The sequence below is a fragment of the Coenobita brevimanus genome, chromosome 103 (assembly GCF_032717465.1).
Source record: "Coenobita brevimanus isolate Jiangsu-jjx chromosome 103, ASM3271746v2, whole genome shotgun sequence".
In the NCBI taxonomy this organism is placed as follows: Eukaryota; Metazoa; Arthropoda; class Malacostraca; order Decapoda; family Coenobitidae; genus Coenobita; species Coenobita brevimanus.
In genome coordinates this window covers 32,834,555-32,855,157 of record NC_137056.1, presented here as the reverse complement: position 1 = coordinate 32,855,157, position 20,603 = coordinate 32,834,555, and the positions used below count along the sequence as shown (strand labels likewise).

Below are 20,603 nucleotides of genomic sequence, written 5' to 3'. Positions count from 1 at the left end.
TGGTGGTTTCCGTATTTCCTGACACATCCTTTATCACTAGATTCTCTACTTTTTTTTCGAGTTCACTAATCCTCATAATTAATGTTTTCACTAGGTCCATGACATTAGTATTAGCATCAAATCCTTGAAATTCCATTCCCTCATTGTTTACATTTTCGGCCATCTTTAACGTACCGATCAAGTACCTAAACAGCTGTTACCAATAAGCCACAAACATTCATGTATACTATTGCCAACAAATCTTTACATTTTTGGTAGTCTACCAACTTTCATTATTTTAAATTTAAAGAAAGACCCTAGGAGACAGGACAGACAAAATTCCTGAAACTACTCAAGGTCAGGAGCGATGCCTGGGAGCGATGCCTGGGACGTCCTCTCTCTCCGGCTGTTCGTGTGTGTGTGTGTGTGTGTGTGTGTGTGTGTGTGTGTGTGTGTGTGTGTGTGTGTGTGTGTGTGTGTGCATGCGCAGGATCACACCTCTGCCACATGAACAGCTCCCATCAGGCAATCCTGTGTTTTGGAATTCTTGAGCATCTGGCTCTGGGGAAATGTATCTAATCTCTTCCTGCAGAACTCCAGACATAACTACTTGTCTTACATACTTGTTACCTATAGCTATATAATTACATATTACATACAGTATTGTGTCATAACATATTAATGCCTACACCATACAGCATTACATACAAAGATCCCTTAGCACAGAGTGAGACCCTTCTCAATGTCAAGAAAGGCAAGTTCCCTGACCTTCTTCCAACCACTCCTCACTAAAGCCACAGAGCTAGCTCCTGCCCCACCTCCAGCACATAACATGTCTCAAAAGCGACAAAACTCTTCCGCACACTCGACAGACTTATCTGAATGATCATGTTCACATACTCTCCCCGACACACTGTACACATGAAATGAGCATTATCTGGCAATCTACCTCTATTACTACTACATCTTTAATGCACTGACTTATCACAAACTCTGCACAAGATGGAGTTACTTCCCACACCCTTGTGGCAAACTGCAGATGGCCACTCTCCTTCCTCTTTGACAGTACAGTATTGCCACCAACCACGGATACCGTCACCTTTCTTTTATCTGCATCTGTTCTTAAGCCCTTGTGTCCCATACAATCCCTTCACTTCCTAGAAATTTCCTTCACCTCCCTTTCACTCTCTGCAATCAACACCAAATCATCGGCATACATCTCCCATGGGAGTCCATTTCTGAAGTTGGACTTCAAGAACCATGATAAACAACATAAACATCCTTCAGTTAAACATAGATGGTATAAACACCAAAAAACAAGAACTCACACAACTCATCAAACAACAGAACATACCTGCCATCTTACAAGAAACAGAACATCACAGAGCACGGAAAACACTGACATTTCATAACTTCACCACCATTCGACAAGACCGGGCTGACGGAGGTGGCAGTTGACTCATTACCCTGGTACACAAATCCATCAACTTTGCAGATACCAGTGCACACACACAGTCACTCCTCCCCACCACATGACAGCACAACAGAAATACAACCAATTAAAATACGTTCTGGTAACAAATCACACACAACAATCGCTAACACATACATTCTCCACCAATCGTCCCCCACAGTACCACACAATTACGCTCCAAAGATACACCACATCACTAACATACCCAACATCATCCTGGGTGGTGATTTCAATGCCAAGTCGTCGGCCTGGCATGTCAACAACCCTGACAGAGGACTGGCACTACAATCCCAGACAGATCATCTTTTCATACTGAACAATCTAGACCAACATACCCATATCCCACACCAAGCCCTCTTCCTCCCATCATCCCCAGACATCACCTTCTGCTCCCCAAACCTCGCTCCCACTACATCATGGGGAGTGGGCAAAACCCTAGGTTCTGATCACCTCCCAATCATCATCACTACCAAAACCAGAATCACCCCAGCTGGCCACAAACACACACACACTAATTATAAGAAAGCCAACTGGGAGGCCTTTGTAATTGAAACAGAACAACATTTCGAAACACTAAACAGTACACCCATCACAAACATCAACACCACTGCGCACACTTTCAATACAATTATACAAAATGCAGACAAAAAACACATCCCTTGAGGCAACAGAAAGAAACACAATCCCAACTTCACACCAGAAATTCAAGGCCTCATCAAACAACGGGACACACTGCGACACTCCCCAGCACCCCATGCACAAGACACCATACAACAAATACAAGAACTCAACTCTCAAATAAACAATAAAATATCAGAACAGCAAACACTTAACTAGAAAAATTACCTCCAAACACCTGACCACAAAACAAACATCAGTAAACTCTACAAAACGCTAAACAGCATTACCCTTTCCAACAGCAACACCACACAATCACACGCTGCCATCACAACAACAGACATCATACCCTCAAGCAAACAACAAGCAAACACTCTCATTAATACTTTTCACAAGTCAGCCATCTAAACCCCCATCCCGAAGACCGACGTATCATCCGACATAAGAAACAGTTCCCCACAGACCCAGACTATGCACCTTTCACTTACAACCAGACGAAGCACATCATTAACAACCTTAAGCACTCATCTGCCTGTGGACCAGACAACATAAGCAACATTCACCTTAAACACCTTGGACCACAAGGCATACAAGCACTCACCAACATACCAAACTACAGTTACTCAAACAACATAATACCCAACATCTGGAAGCATGGCATTATTATCACTATCCCTAAACCCAACAAAGACCCTACGTTACCCTCCTCACATCACCCCATCACACTCCTCTGCACCCCCTCTAAAGTCACTGAACGACTAGTACTACAACTAGTCACACCTCACATTCACCTAGCCCAATCACAACATGGCTTTAGGCCACTACACTCCACAAACACCCTTCTTATAGACCTTACACAAAAAGTTTTCGATGGCATGAATTCAGCTAGGCCACCACACAGAACACTCCTGATCACACTAGATAACAGCAAAGCTTTTGATGCCATCTCACGCCACAACCTCACAAACAAAAAACTCAACATAAACATGCATAACACAAAAAAATGGCTGGCAAACTACTTAGCAGGCAGACGTGCACACGTAACATTTGCCGGTCAGTCTTCTAACATCAGAAACTTCACAAGCGGCGTCCCCCAAGGATCTGTTTTGTCCCCTACACTCTTTAACCTATACATGCACGACGTACCCACACCCCACAGATACATATAGCTTCCTATGCAGATGATATAACACTTACATATACTGTATGCACCAAAATGCAAACACAGCTGCACACATCCAACCCTGTTAGGACTCCATATTATAATTACAAATCATAATAGATAGATAGAGAAATAGATAGATAGACAGCTCTATGCGAGCCTGGGAATGGGAAATGAGCTTGCAAATTACACTGAGGAAAGCTGACAACAGTGGCCAGTAAGGAGATGATGCAGTTAGTTGTCAGCAATCCACCGGTGAACAAAGCCTTAGTGACCATACACATACATACACACATACTCACACACAGGCTTCTATAACTTTCCACCCACAAGGAACACACATGATAAGTCTCCTGTTACACCAGAATTTAGGAAAGAGAGGGCAGAAGGAGACAGGCCATAGAACAGGCACGTCAGAAGGAGGAAGGGCTTAGCAACTTGAGAGAGAGAGAGAGAGAGCGAGACAGGGAGACAGGGACTCTGCTCAACTCACTCGTGAGTGAGAGACTTGTTAATATTTCCAAGACAAATAAAAATAGTCCCATACTATTCTTTACCTCTCGTCACTACATGACAAATGGGAAAGAAGATTAGCTACTTACGAAGCTACTCAAATATAACAACCGCTCGCCCACAAGTCTAATACATTTATAACTCAACTACAAGTAACCACAAAGGAACTACAAAGTCTTTTTATGACAACCCTACCTCAACACACTACACAAATGATTTACCTCAAACAGGCTCAAAATAGCCCCAGCCAAATCTACAGTGACCCTTCTCACAAACTGGACAGCAGAACACAGTCACCTCCCACACCTCACCGTAAACAACACACTCCTACCACACACACACACACACACCCAAAATCCTTGATGTAACATACAATACATCAATATCATTTAAACAACACATCACAAACATTAAAAATAAAATAACACCAAGACTCAATGCCTTAAGGTCACTTGCCCATACAACATTCGGACACAACAAAGAAACCACCACCGCAGTATACAAACAATACATACGTTCAGTGATGAATTATGCAAGCCCTACCTGGGCTCCTAACCTCACCAAAGCACACTACAACACTCAACAGACCATACAGAACAAGGTCCTAAAAATAATCACAGGCTGCACAGCTACTACACCCACAGACCACTTCCATCAAGAAACCAAAGTCCTCAAAGTCAAGGATCACCTAGACATGAGAGGCACCCAGTTTCTTGCTGCAGCCTCCACAAACCCATAACATCCACTATATTACATGGCAGCGCATACACCCACACCAAGGAACATCAAAACAACATACAGCACACGATACTATACACAAATACTGTCATCTCTCCCCCCTCGTCTGCCTCAGACCAGCTTCTGCAAGCATATCCACACTCAGATCACTCACCTCTCCATTCAGGCACTTAAGACAACACACAGCTGCATGCACGGCCTCCTGACATCCACCCTTCAGAATCCTATCTCCCTCGTAAGAACAGGGTCCACCTGGCCAGGCTGAGTTGTGGGCACCATCCAGCCCTCTTAAGCTACTAGAGGAGGCTGGATGATTCCGTCGTTGATGCCTGTCCAGGATGCAACACAGCACCCCGTTCTATTAAGTACATTATGGAAGACTGCATTGCACACAATCACCTATGCCAACGACACAACATACACTCTTTGACAGCTCTGTGGGAAAGCCTGGTCTCAGCCATGGTCTTCCTGAGGGACTAAGGGCTGTTCGGCCAGACTGCCTAGGGAACAACTATTACTACTACTACTACTACAACAAGAGGCTCAGGACTGACCCATGATGCAAACCAACATTTATTGAAAACTCATCACCCAAATCTCCATTCACTCTGATCTGGGTGTGAGCAACCAAATACACAGCCATAACCACTCTAACCAGCCACTCCTTGATCCTAAGCTTTCTCAATGCCCACTTCACCGCCTCCCTATGCACTCTATCAAAGAACTTTGTGGCCTCAGTAATTATTGGATTAGGGTTGAGAGAGAGAGAGAGAGAGAGAGAGAGAGGATAGCACAAAGTAGGTATGGGGTTGAGAGAAAGAATTCTGACCTCAGTAATTATGGGATTTGGGTTGAGTTGGGAAAAAAAAAAAAAAAAAAAAAAGACTTACAAAAGACCTTTAAGAACCATGGGCCTCTTCAACGAGCCGGGTACATGTCATCTGTGACCCACCCAACCCAAGTCTAAGTTGATACTTAAGGAGGGCTTGGTGATATCCAAATCTTAACCAGGCTGCATAATGCTCGTATCAAAGTCTTGAATTGCCCAGCATGTCAATGCTAGTGGTGGAATATCTGGATGGTGTGTTGTTGAAGAGAGCCTAGTAAAGTTTGTGTTGTGATTGTTTTATGTGCCTAGTTATGCTGTGTGACTCATATAATGACAGGGGTGTTGTGTGTTCACGCAGGCTGCCATGTAGAACTGTGTGCCTCTGATTTCAAGATATTCCCTGACAGTGATGACTTTTGTGTCAAAGTGTAAATGAGATGTAAGAGCAATACTGTTGCAGCCAGTGATGATGTGTAGAGCAGTGATCTGTATGGTGTCTGCAAGGTGTTGCTGTGGGTATTAAGATAGGATGGAGGTCCATACCAGGAAGCACAGAACATCAATGGTTTGATATATTCTTTGTGGAGTTTGGAAAGGGCTTCTTTTTGGTGCCCAAAGACTGGTACTGTAAGTGCCCTGAGTACTTTGGGTCTGGGATGCACTGCCTCTTGATGTCTTGTATGTGGTCCAATTGCATGTCACTCCAAGGAGCACAGTAGAGGATGTGAGTGGCACAGGTCCACTGTATGTCAAAGGTGTACTTGTGCTCATGTTTGCTTCTAGTGCTGAGAGTTGTGCTGGCTTGGGCCAAAGCAATCGTTAGCCAGTTGTCCTTGAACCATGCCTGGTTTGGGACAGTCTTGGTGCAGTGTGCAGGTGGTCTGTGATGTGGCACATGGACGTTATAGTAATGCCATCTACATATGAAGCAATGTTTATGAGCAGCTGAAGTGTGAAAATATCATGCATGTGAAAACTGACAAGTGTGAGTGAATGAACCGAGCCCTCTGGAAATCAGTCAAGGAAGCTTCACATTCGTGACACCTTGCCCTGGAGTGTAACATATGCCTGATAACTTGATAAATGGTTGGCCAGTCAACATTTGGTGCTGTTCTCCATATACTGAGATGTGATGCCACAAAGTCCACTGAAAATTAATGGAATCTGCAAATCACTTTCTGGCACAACTGTACATCCTATCAACAGCACTTCACTGAGACAAGCTACATATTCTAATGCTGTTCTTTTTTACAGCTCAATGGATGAATAAGAAAACGCTACAGCTGTATGTCCTTTGTTATTATATTAGTGTGTTATTCTCATTACTAATCAGTATTCAAGATGGACTTATATGAAACTGAGGTCAAGTTAAAGTAGCTAGATTACAATAATATATTGTGTCATCACTAAAAACAGGATGACAGCACTTTCCAAGCTTATAGTCACCAAGAATCCAAGAGCTTTCAATTTATCTGTCCTATTGCTATCACAAGGATCAAGTTTACTCTTTTCCTTAACTGCTTTGATGGAGGGACTGTAAGAAAATGTTCTGGAAAGAGGTGGAGAGAGTAAGGCTGGGTGGTAGTGAAGTTAGTAGGGGAGTGATAGATAAAAATGGTAAATTACTAGTGGAGAAGGGAGAAAATGTGAGCAGATGGAGAGAACACTTTAAGGAATTGTTGAACACAGAGAATGGAAGTAATGCGAGTATAAGTGGCTGGGAAATGGCTGGGAGGAGGGAGGTGAGAAGACAGGAAGAAATCAGTTGGACAGAAGTTGTGGAAGCAATGAAGAAAGTCAAATTGGGGAAAGCCCCAGGAACTGATGCAGTGTGTGGTGAAATGCTGATGCATGGGGGAGACATAGTAGTAGAATGGATGTGGAAGCTGTGCAGATTGGCCTGGGAGGAAGGTAGAGTCCCGGAGGATTGGAAGTCAGGTATAATATTCCCTTGTACAAAGGAAAAGGGGAAAAAGAAGTGTGTGGTAATCATAGGGGCATTTGTCTTCTTAGTGTAATAGGAAAAGTGTATGGCAGGATACTTATTGACAGAGTTAGGGAAATAACGGAGGAATTAGTTGGAGAAGAACAGGGAGGGTTTAGGAAGGGCAGAGTTTGTGTAGATCAGATATTCATTCTTAAATCTTTAGTGGAAAAGTTTCTAGAGAAGGGAAAGAAGTTGTATGCGGCTTTCATGGATTTCGAGAAAGCATATGACAGGGTGGATAGACAAGGATTGTGGAAAGTATTAAGAATATATGGAGCAGATGGGAAGTTGTTGAATGCTGTGAAGAGTATCTATGATGGTGCTAAGGCTGCAGTGCGTGTGGATGGTGAATTGAGTGAAGTTTTCTCTTTGAAGGTTGGGTTGAAGCAGGGATGTGTCATGTCTCCATGGTTGTTCAATCTGTATATGGATGGGGTAAAAAAAAAAAAAGAGATATAAGGTAGGGCAGTGGATGTTGGAGTGGCCCTAGTGAGAGAGGGTAGTGTTTGGAAATTCCCTGTACTGTTGTTTGCAGATGATACTGTGTTGTTAAGTGAAGACGAAGGGGAGCTGCAAGGCTTGGTGGATGAGTTTGGGAGAGTGTGTAAGAAACGGAATCTAAAGGTGAATGTAGGGAAGAGTAAAGTGATGGTCTTTGAGAGTGGTGAAATCAGTGAATGTACAGTGAGGTTGGATGATGAGGAAATGGAAAATGTGTGTACATTTAAGTACTTGGGGAGTGTGATGAGTAAGGATGGAAGTTTGGAGGGTGAAGTGCTTGAAAGGGAACAACATGGAAGAAAGGTTGCTGGTTCCTTGAAAGCAGTGATAAGAAACAGGGATGTGAGTATGGAAGTGAAAAAGTTACTACATGACAATATCGTGATACCAACTCTAACGTGTGGAAGTGAAGCTTGGATGTTGTTCGAAGGACACAAGTCAGAAGTGAGAGCAGTGGAAATGAGTTATTTAAGAGGAGCCTGTGGAGTCACATGGAGAGACAGACTGACAAATGAGGATATAGAGGAGTGTTGTGATGTGAATGTGGCTGTGATAGGAAGTGTGAGGAGGAACACACTGAGGTGGTTTGGCCATGTGGAGAGGATGGAGGGTGAGAGACTGACGAGGAGAGTGTATGTGAGTGAGGTGGAGGGGGGGAGAGAGAGGTGGAGGTCGAGGATGAGATGGAGGGATGGAGTGGAGAGGTATATGAGAGAGGGAGATGTGAGTTGGGAGCATGGCAGTGAAATGGAGGAGGACAGGACGACGTGGAGGTGATTTGTTTGTGGCCACCCCATACGGGATTAAGGTGTCTGGCAATAGATAGATAACTAGACTGATCTTTCTACATATAAGTACAGTAATCCCTATACTATTCGGACGCCCACTTTCCGGACACCCCACTTACCAGACATTGTGGGCCTGGACCTTCGGAACCCAAAAATGGCCAAAAAAAGAAAAAAATCCCTCCCAAATCTGATTTTTTCCCCACCTGTAATTTGAAATTGCCACGCGGCGCCAAACAGCTGTTTACACCAAGACCCCTTCACCCCTTCCTTCCTCCCCACTCCCCTGTCAAGGTTGCCACTTGGTATTTTTCATTACCAAATGTGGACCAATTTGGTAACAAAAAATTCATTTGGTAATGAATCAGAATAATGCATTACCAAACGGATTTTTCACATGTATGAGTATACACAGGATGGAGATGGTGGATTGTCTGCTGTCTCTGATTAATCTGCCAGCCTACACAGTGTGAAAATAATCAACATGCTGTTAATTATAAGGAAAGTGATCACATTTAATTCCACTTGTATATATAATTAGTGAAGAATAAATGCTAGCCTTACAAATTTGGTAATGAAAAGTTAAATTTGGTAATGAAAACTGCGGAGTGTGGTAATGCGGTCAAGCTCCGATCTGGCAACCCTACTCCTCCCTCACCACCAGTTACCGCTTAACTGCAATCACGAGTAGATGCTTATCGCAAAGGATGGTGCATGGGCTCGTTTTTTGTGAACAGTGAATAAACTGCAATACCTCGCCACTAGACCACATGGGAATTTACAGTGTTGTGCAGTGTTAAGAAATTAGAATTTATAGTTCAAAGGATTAACTGTGGAATGCAAACTGGCAGTTGAAACTGGCGTGGTGCAGTTAACAATGTGCAGTATTAAACAATTATAACTCACAGTGCAAAGAATTACTGTAAGTGCAGCACAACACAGGATTACTGTACGTGCTTCAAGAGCATTTTCACCACTACCAAAGCCTTAGAGAAGGCGGCCACAGACGTGCTTTAAGTACCCTGGCTGTGGTACAGTCACTTCTAATTCCTCATTCTTTGGTTCCTTTTCATTTATTTCATGCTTTATGTCCATTATTGGCATGAATAGGGTATTAAATTGGTTTAAATAGGTGCTATGCATGTCCGGTATAGGTGGCTTTCAAAGTTAGGCTGGGTTAGGGTCCTTAAGTACCAACCCAGGAGCCAGGGGCCCACTTTCCGGACGGGACCACTTTCCAGACATGGCTTTGGCTCTATTACATCGGATAGTGGAGGGATTACTGTATTACTATCCTTTGGCAGCAACCTTTCTTAGTAAATGTTTTTGATCTCACCATCTTCACTGTGGGAGATTTCCATTCATTTCATTCATCATCTAATCCCCAAAGTAAAAAACAGTACCGGTAGTCGGGAAACAGCAAATATCAAGACATCAGTATATTATGTCCATGACCTAATGAGGATAACAAAAAAGTCAAAGAACAAGTGAGGAGATCCATAGTGCAGCAGCTTCTACTTCTCCACTGGTAATAAATAAGAGAAGAAAGCAAATTTGGGTTACAACCATTCCCCTTCTTGCACTACAGGAGGTACAAGTGTGAACATATAATGTGGCTTCCCACCTCTTAGTCAATGATTATGCAACTTTTACATAATGTATTGAGAAAGTTGTTGGGTTCAAAACAACACATCACTGCAATTGTTCACTGCCTTGTACTTTATCATAATAAAATGAATCAATATTTGTACATACAATGATACAAAGCACTTTGTAACACAAAATGTCAGGAGATGGGTTTGCAAAATCCCTACACAAACACAAAAATATTTCCAGTTCCCATTTCCACCCCTATTACTTACCTTGTAGTTTCACAATAAAATAAAAATAAATATCGCATGTACATTTGATGTCAACAATTACTGCTTTGTAACTCACCTTAAGCTCTTGCAGCTTCTTCTTTTTGGCATCAAGCTGAGCAGCTTCAGTACTTTTTTCATGGTCATCTGCTTTGGGTGATATGCTTGATGTGGAGGAAACTGAATCGTGGGAAGTGGAGTCATATCTGGAAAAGAAGGGACAACACTTGGGTGGAAAAATACTGATGAAAAGGCATATACAGTCATTTCTGTTTAGCACTTTCCTTAACATACTTTTCACCATAAGGCTGACATGCTTTCACTTAAAACATTTTTCACAACAGTATAAAGATCTTAATCAACTCAGGAACACTTTCCATATAACATGCAATTGTTCACTTTTAAGTGATCAGGGTGCGCAGTGAATGTTCATGATTGATACGACCCACACTTGGCACTTATTTTGTTATTTTACACATTTTTTTTTAAATTCCCATTGGATTCCAGAATTTTAAGCATTGGAGGAGGCTGCAGCACAAACCGAACATGGTGGTACTCCCGATGGGAATGGGAATGTTGGTGATAGGGAAAGCTGGAGCTCCTGTTTCACTAGCTACCTAACCATCCCCCTTTGCTAACCTTTTCAGTGTGACAGTAACATGGAGAGTAGATCAGCATACTCTCCCAAACATTCCCTCTAACTATCTTATGCACTACACCACATGCGCATTACATATTACACAACGTACTCCACTACGTTACAGGGGTTGACGTCAGCAAGGGCAAGTGGCCAGAAAACTCTGCCCCTGCTACCTAGTGGCGGACTTTTGGGGGGAGACGTGACGAGGGTACCACCGGCATAGATCACGGGTCCAGGCCGAGATGGGGCTCGAACCTGTGCTAGTGGGTATGGGGCATTGCAGTTTCCAGGCTGCTGCTTCCACCCAATAGAGAGGGGCCTGAACCTGGGAGCAGCGCTCCAGGAGGCTGCCCTATCAGTGGGTACACAATGGTGGTGCCAAGGCACACCTGGAAGGTGTCCCTGTAGCTGTCCTGGCAGGGTGCCCCGAGGCTACTACTGCAGCCTCTGGTAGGGCTGGTGGACTAAGGGTCCCAGACCCATTGCCTGAACTGGGAGTGTGCAGTGGGTGGGGCCTGTGGTATGTCTCTTCCCATTTATTATTACCGACTATGACCAAGTACAAGAATAAGCTTCAATTCAAGCTTCTATCTATCTATCTATTGCCAGACGCCATAATCCCATAAGGGGTGGCCATTTGACTTTGAGTTATTTGTTTAATGGGGAGGGGCACTAACCCTCCACCAACCCACTTGTTGACACATAGGGAGCAAGTATGGTTTGGTTATATGGTTACCACCCAGCATTGCAAAAGGTTTCTTGGTTTACAGGAAACCATTTGGCTTGTCACTCAATGTAAGGCAACCTATAAAGGAAAGAAAAGTAATAAGAAGTGGCAGGAAAGATGGGAGAAATAGGAAGAGAGGAGGGCAGGCACAGAAAAAGATTGATAAAGGCTAAGGAAGAAGTAGGCAGCACTATGAGTGGATGACGGTCGCCAGTACAAGAATAAGCTTCAATTCAAGCTTGAGGACATTAAATTGCCCAAGGGATGAGAGTGGGTTCTAGGCATGTAGGAAGTTTGAGAGGTAGATGGGGGAAGTCACTGACGCATTCAGTAGGAGGTGGGTGGATGTGGCATGTTTGCAGGAATCAGGTACAGAGGTGGATAAGCCACAAAGATCATTGGAAAGGATTGTTACTATAAGCTTCTTTCGGCAGGGGGGCACAGATGGATATGGGGGTGTGGGGGTGTAGGTTGCAGAGAAATGGGTGGAATATGTTATGAATGTTATGAGAGTAAGCGATAGGATATTAGTAATGAAAATTTTGTTCAGTGGAATGATGATTGCAATTACTGTATATTGGCATATGCTCAACAGGCAGGCTTGGATGAGGTAGAAAAGGACGGATCTTGGGATGGCTTAATAGACGTAGTAGGTGGTATGGGGGATGATGAGATAGTGGTTTTGGGAGGGGACTTAAATGGTCATGTAGGTGAAGCAGCTCAAGGATATTGAAGGAGTACATGAGGGATGTGCATATGGTACAAGAAATGCAGAAGGGGAAAGGATATTTGAGTTTGGAGAGGCAATAAATATAACTGTGTACATTTGAGGAAAAGAGAGAGTAGGTTGATTACATGGGTCTGGGGGAAATAGCAGTCAGACAGATTACTTTATGGTCAGGAGTGCTGACAGGAGGTTAGTGAGGGATGTTAAAGTTACAGGAATGAGGAGTGTGTCCAGCAGCACAAATTATTGATATATCACATGGTGCTTAATAAATGAGTGATGAAAAAAAGGACTTACAAGTATTTACCTAGGAGGACAATATGGAAGATGGAAAACAAAGCAGTACGGGATGCTTTCTATAGCAACATAAGGAGAGTGGTGGCTGAACAGGGAGCCGTTGACAAAGGAGTTAATGAACACCACAGAGCCTTCAAGAACAACCTCCTGAGAGTTACTGATGCAGTACGCAATTGGACAAGAGGCCCACCAAGACATATAGTAACCTGGTGGTGGGATGAAGGTGCAGAAGCTGCAGTTAAGGAGAAAAGAAGGCTCTTCCAGGAATGGAAGAAGGGTGGTAACAAGAAGGCATACTTGGCAGCCAAGTGTAGGGCTAGAAGAGAGGTATACAGGGTGAAGTCTGAGTCACAGAGACTTTTACTTGATAACCTAAATCATGTGGAAAGGGAGAACATGACATTTAAGGTGGTAAATCAGGTGAGGAGGGATAATCAGGATATTATAGTTGGGCAGTGTGTGAAGAATGATGAAGAAAGGGTAGTGGTGAACAGTGGGAATATTAACGATACATGGAGAAAGCATTATAGGCAGTTGTTGAATGTACAGTATGACTGGGACAGGGATGATTTGGAGCCAGCAGATCCAGTGTCTGGCCCTCAGCCTTTGATTGACGCTGCTACTGTCAGTAAGGAAATAGACAGGGTGCAGGTGGGAAAGGCAGCAGGTGTGTCTGGGTTGACTGCTGGAATGTTGAAGGCCTCAGGAGATATAGGAGTGAGGTTAATCACTGGCATGATAAAGATGATTATATATGAGTGTGCTGCCCCAGATGATTGGCTGAAGAGTGTACTTTTTTTTTTTTTTTTTTTTTTTTTTTTTTAAATAACAGAATGGAGGAAGGAAAAACAAATGAAAAAAAAATCCATACACCAGATTACTAGTGTCCTCTGTTCATAAAGTATCTATAACAGTTAGACTTGAACAGCTCTGGGTTGAAATTTGGAGGGAAACAACACTGGGGAAGTGAGTTCCAGAGAGATGCAGTTCGGGGAATGAAAGAATTCTGATAGGCAGAAGTTCTGCAACATGGTTGAGTGACATTCCAGTCATGAGCGCTACCAGATGCCCAAGTAGCACGAGGGAAGGCATGGAGAGGTGGCACCGTGGACGCAACTTCGTCTGAGCATTTGCCAAAAAAAATCTGTAAAATAATGTAATGGAGGCAACATTCCTTCTTACTTGCAGGGGAAGTAGTTTATTTGTAATGGGAGGGTTGTTAATAATTCTAACAGCTTTGTTCTGAATTTTATCTACTTGTTTTAATGCAACCTCTCCACATCCATTCAACAAGGGTGAGCAATATTCAAGCTGAAAGAGCACATGACTCTAATAAATTATAGCTAACTGCTCATCAGCGAAGAAGTTACGGACTCTGTACAATAATCCAAGTTTCTTTGAGGCGGTTTTAACAAGAGATCTAACATGAGAGGTCCAGCTGAGGGCACTGTTAAGTGAGATGCCAAGAATTTCAATACTTTTGGAGATGGGAATACTAGTGGCACTGAAGGTAATGTACGAATATGGCAATATCTGTCTTTTAGTCTATCTATCTATACCCCGACGCCCTAATCCTGCAAAGGGTGGCCGCAGACAAAACGCCTCCAAGTCGCTCTGTCACCCACCATTTGACTACCCTCCCCCCAACTCACCCCCCCCTCCCTCAGATACCTCTCAACTCCATCCCTCCACCTCATCCTCAGTCTACCCCTCCCTCTCCCTCCCTCCACCTTACCTACATACACCCTCTTAGTCAGTCTTTCATTCTCCATTCTCTCCACATGTCCAAACCACCTCAGTGTATTTCTCCTAATCTTCTTAACCACATCCACATCCACCCCACAACGTTCCTTCACTTCTTTATTCGTCAACCTGTCCCTCCATGTCACTCAACATGCTCCTCTCAAGTAACTCATTTCCGCTTCTCTCACTCTTGACTTGTTCCCCTCTTGCAAGGTCCATGCCTCGCTTCCATACATCAGGGTAGGGATCACAATACTATCAAGCAGTGACTTCTTAACTTCCATACTCACCTCCCTCTTTCTCATCACTGCTTTCAGTGAACCAACAACCTTCCTTCTCTGCTGTACCCTTTCATGCACTTCATCCCCAAAAGTTCCATCCTTACTCATCACACTACCCAAGTACTGTACTTGAATGCACTCACACTCTCCATATCCTCACCGTACATTCTGTGACTTCATTCCTCTCAAACACCATAACTTTACTTTTGTTACATTAACTTTCAGCTTCCTCCTCCTACACAGTTCCAAATTCATTCACCAAACCTTGCAACTCCCATTCATCTTCACTCAACAATACTGTATCATCAGCAAACTGCAACACCGGAATCTTTCAAATCTCACCCTCATTCATTAAAGCCACCCCCACATCCATTGCCCTACCCTGCACCTCCTTTACAACCCTATCCATGTATATATTTAACAGCCATGGAGACATCACACAACCTTGTTTCAGTCCCACACTGAGTTCAAAGAACTCACTCAGCTCACCATCCACTCGCACCGTAGCCCTAGCTCCTTCGTACATACTCTTCACAGCATTCAACAATTTCCCATCCACTCCATATATTCTTAATACCTTCCACATACCTTGCCTATTTATTCTGTCATATGCTTTCTCCAAGTCCATGAAGGCAGCATACACTTTCTTTCCTTTCTCTAGATACTTCTCCACTAAACATCTTAGAACAAATATCTGATCTACACACCCTTTACCCTCCCTAAATCCCCCTTGTTCTTCTCCTACTAGCTCCTCTGTCATATGCCTAACCCTATCAATGAGTATTCTACCATATATTTTACCAGTCACACTAAGAAGGCAAATACCCCTATGGTTACCACATACTTCTCTCTCCCCTTTTCCTTTATATAAAGGAACAATTGTATCAGATTTCCAGTCCTCTGGAACCCTTCCCTCTTCCCAAGCCAATCTACACAACTTCCACAACGATCTCACCCCCATACCTCAGCATTTCACCACACACTCCATCAATTCCTGGGGCCTTTCCCAACTTGATCTTCTTCACTGATTCCACTACTTCCGTCTTACTGATCTCTTCCTCCCTCCTCTCATCTCTTCTTCTCCCAGCCATTCCCCAACCACTTATACTCGCACTGCTCTCACTCTCTACATTCAACAAATCCTCAAAGTGCTCCTTCCATCTCCTCAATTTCTCTCTCTTCTCCACCAGCAATCTATTATTCCTATCTTTCACTCCCCTACTATTTCCCTTTTCACACTGCCTTACTTTCTTTACCTCCTTCCAAAACAATTTCTTACTCTCCCTCCATTTCACACTCAGATTCCTCCCAAACTCTTCATCCACTTTCTTCTTACTCTCCTTCACCAGTCTCTTCACCTCCCTTCTCCTACTCACATATACCTCAATCTTCTCTCTCTCATCTTCTCCCCTACCTCTACTTGCTAACCATTCACTATATGCCTTCTTCTTTTGTTCTACAGCTCGTTTCACCTCATCATTCCACCATGCTGTCCCTTGCACACCCTTGGATCTCCTCCTCACTCCACAAACCACCTCACACGCTGCGCCTATCTCTTCTGTAAATATCTTACATACGTCTTCCACCCCTTCCATCTACTCTAGCTTATACCTTCCCAATCTTTCTTCCATTAAGCTCTTATACTCTGCCATTTTCTTACCATCTTGCAAATTCTCCACTCTTCTCACAGGAGCTGTTTCCTCCTGTCTTCCTCTTCGTCTCCTCAACCATTTTCTTTGCAGCTTTACCTAAGTGATGGTTCGAGACTCCATTCCCCCACCCTCTCCACACTCTTGCATCCAACACTTGTCTTCTCATTCGCTCATCCACACACACATAGTCTATCATTGCCTTTTGTTCAACAAGTTCACCATCCATCCTCCTCATTACTCTCCATGTATACCGATGGATCATCTTATGTCGAAAGTAGGTGTTAGCTATTGCCAACCCCTTACCAGCACAAATGTCCACCAAAGCACTACCATTCCCATCTACGTCAGCTGGCACACCTCACTGACCAACCACTCCATCCACTTGTACATTCCCAACTTTGCCGTTCATGTCTCCAATCAAAAGCACTCTCTCGCCCCTCTCAAATTTGTCCATACTTGCTTCTACTCTCACCCGAAACTCATCTTTCACTCTCGCCACTCGGTCCTCTGTCGGAGCATACGCACATACAATCGCCCACGCTTGTATACCGACTTTCATCCTCACCCATACAATCCTTGCACCCACTGTTCCATACTCTCTTATATTCTCCTTCCACTTCTTGCTTATCATCAGACATACTCCCTCTCTTGCCCTCTCATTCTCATTAACTCCCGCACATATACCTAAACCATATTCCCATTCTCTCACCCTTTCACCCTTCCATTTAGTTTCAGTCAATCCACATATATCCACTCTTGCATCCTCAAGCACCTGAACAATCTCTCTCTCTTTCACTTCATCATCACTCCTCTCACATTCCATGTTCCCACCCTCAGAATGTCCTTTGTCCATTCTTTAGTCGTCAATGTATGGTCCGTCCTGGTCCGAGGCGCTTTATTTGTTTGTTTAGTTAGTTCTTTTTATGGGGTGGGGCACTAACCCATCACCAACCCTTTTAGTCGCCTCGTACGACAAGCAGGGATACTGGGGGAGTATTCTTGAAACCCCCCTACCCCCAGGGGGTAGAGGGGTTTCAAGGTATATGTCTATTAGTAAATTGTATATACAGTAATCCCAGTAATATCCGGACATCCCCAATAACAGGACATTTTCGTCCCGGGTCCAATATTCCCAAAATGGGCCTAAAACCGCAAATAAAATAGAAAAAAATCTGACTTTTTCCCCACCCATAATTTGAAATTGCCGCGTGGCGCCGAACAGCTGTTACACCATGGTCCCTTCACCCCTTCCTTCCTCCCCCTCCCCCCTCCCCTGTCAGAGTTGCCATTTGGTATTTTTCATTACCAAATGTGGGCCAATTTGGTAATGAAAAATTCCTTTGGTAATGAATCAGAATAATACAATACCAAACGGATTTTTCACATGTATGAGGATACACAGGACAGAGATGGTGGATTGTTTGCTCTCTCTGATTAATTTGGTAGCCTATATACAGCATGATAATAATCAACATGCTGTTAATTATAAAAAGAGTGATTACATGTATTTCCACTTGTGTATATAATTAGTGAAGAATAGTTGCTAGCTTGAATTTGGTAATGAAACTTAAAAATGGTAATGAAAATTGAGGAGTTTGGTAATGTGGCTGTTGCGATCTGGCAACTCAGTTACCTCGCCATCATCAACAGTCACAGCCTAACTCCGATCGAGAGCAGATGCTTATAGCAATGCAAGCCACAGGTGCTCGTTATTTGTGAATAAACAGTGAATAAACTGCAATACCTCGCCACTAGAACACACGGGAATTTACAGTGTTGTGCAGTTTCGTTTTCGTTTTTGTTTTTAAAGGCTCCAACATGCTTGCATGTGTCGGCCTTGGTCACCTAATGGTGGCTCTCCACGCAGCACGATCCATTGCAGCCTCCCTGTTCAGTCCCTTAACCCTGAGGTAAGGGGGAGCGGCCTGGGACTTTGCTATCACTGTACCGAGTTCGAACATTCACCCCATAAAGCATCCTTTATGTAGCAGCCGTGACTCAGTGGGTTAGAGCGCTCCACTCTGACCGAATGGTCGGAGGATCGAATCCACCCAAGGGTCATTGGCAGACATCAGGAAGGGCATTCGGTCATAAAATGCTACACGCTCCAAACCAAAGTCCTCTACCCAGGGGCAACGCCTTAGCCCTTATCTAAAAAAGGGGTACCTGGCGTTTTGGTGACTAAATGGATCAGTTGGTAAGCTGCTGTACTCACGCAATTACAAGCACTGGTTCGAATCCTAGCAATATTTAATTTATTATATAGCTGCCGTGGCTCAGTGGGTCAGAGTGCTCCGCTCTGACCAGAGGATCAAATCCACGCAAGGGTCATTGGTAGACATCAGGAAGGGCATCCGGTCATAAAATGCTACACGCTTCAATCCAAAAGTCCTCTACCCAGAGGCAATGCCTTAGCCCTTCGGGGATACATGGGGTATGTGTTAAGAGGAGGCCGTAGCACGGGCCGAACAGGGTAATACTCCCAAGCGGAATGGGAATGCTGGTGATAGGGAGAGCTGGAGCTCCTGTTTTACTAGCTATCTAACCATCCCCCTTTGCTGACCATTTCAGTGTGACAGTAACATGGAGAGTAGACCAGCATACTCTCCCAAACATTTCCTCTATCTATGCACTACACCACATGCACTTTACATTTCACACAATGTATCCTACTACGTTACAGGGGTTGGCACCAGCAAGGGCATGCGGCCAGAAAACTTTGCCCCCGCTACCTAGTGGCGGACTTCTAGGGGGAGGCGGGCGGAGGTTCCGCCGGCATAGATCCTGGGTCCAGGGCGAGATGGGGCTCGGGCCTGTGCTAGAGGGTGCAGGGTATTGCAGTTCCCAGGCTGCCGCTTCCGCCCAATAGAAAGGGGCCCGAACCTGGGAGTAGCGCCCCAGGAGGCTGCCCTATCAGTGGGTGTATAATGGCGGGATAGTTGCAGTGCCAAGGCGCGCTTGGAGGGTGTCCCTGCAGCTGTCCTGGCAGGGTGTCCCGAGGCCACTACCACAACCACTGGTAAGCTGGTGGGCTAGGAGTCCCAGATCCACTGCCTGGACCTGGGACTGTGCAGTGAGTGGGACCTGTGCTATGTCTATCCCCCTTTATTAATACTGACTGTGCAGTGTTAAGAAATTAGAATTTAGAATGCAAAGGATTAACCGTGGACTGCAAACTGGCAGTTCAAACCAGTCCAGGAGCCAGGGACTTGTTGTAAGTACCCAGAATGTTTAATATTGAATAAACTCACCTCAAAAACGTCATTTTATGGTTCTTTTGCATTTATTTCAGTCTTTTATGTCCCTTACTGGTGTGATTTGGGTCTTAAATAGGTGCAATGCATGTCCAGAGGGAGCTGTATAGGTGTTTTTCTGAGTTAGGGTCCATAAGTACAAGTCCAGGAGGCTGGGGCCCAATATCAGGACAGGACCACTATCCGGACATGCCTTTGGCTCTATTACATCGGATATTGGAGGGATTACTGTATTTAGTTTTGTTAGCATTAAAAGAGACAAGGTTGTTTTGTCCCCATTCACTGATCATAGGTAGGTCTTGATTTATGGAGATGGCTGTACTGAGTGGAGAGGAAGAGATATTAGGCTTTGTAAATGTGTGTCTGAGTGTGAATGAACTATGTAGTGTTGAGTCATCTGTGTATGAATGGATGGGATTGTGGGTGACAGATAAGAGATCATTAACCCCTTAAACGTGGATCGTCTCATTTGCGACACTCGGCCAAAAGGACGTAACGGTGGATCGTCGAGTTTGCGATTCTAGTAAATTTTGAATAACTGCGGGCAAGCAGGCTCCAGCTGGTATTGTCTATCAGTACCGCCACCCTTGAGCTACTTTTAGCACACTTGACCTTTGTACTACTGACCTCGGTTGTTGCCAAGTTTCATTTTTTTTACCCACCCACGCACCGCTGCCCGGCCCTCCCTCGTCATGCGATATGGCAGCGCGCGGACGGCTCATAGGTGTCAATCTGCACCTTCCTCTCGCAAGCACTTTATGCTATTTGGAAACGCTTGTTTCCCCAGTTGTCACACTAGCATTTTTTCGCGCGGTTTGCCCCTGTTTAGCGTCAGTC

At 44.2% G+C, this 20,603-nt stretch overlaps 1 protein-coding gene across 1 annotated transcript in view; it reads right to left on the bottom strand.

Moving 5' to 3' along the window:
* LOC145415667 (uncharacterized) overlaps nucleotides 1-20,603 on the bottom strand; it is a 547,996-nt gene that overhangs the window by 430,057 nt on the left and 97,336 nt on the right. The window contains exon 6 of the mRNA XM_080284883.1: nucleotides 10,525-10,651. Within this exon, the coding sequence (XP_080141009.1) occupies nucleotides 10,525-10,651 (127 nt within the window). The remainder of the gene's footprint in view (nucleotides 1-10,524; nucleotides 10,652-20,603) is intronic.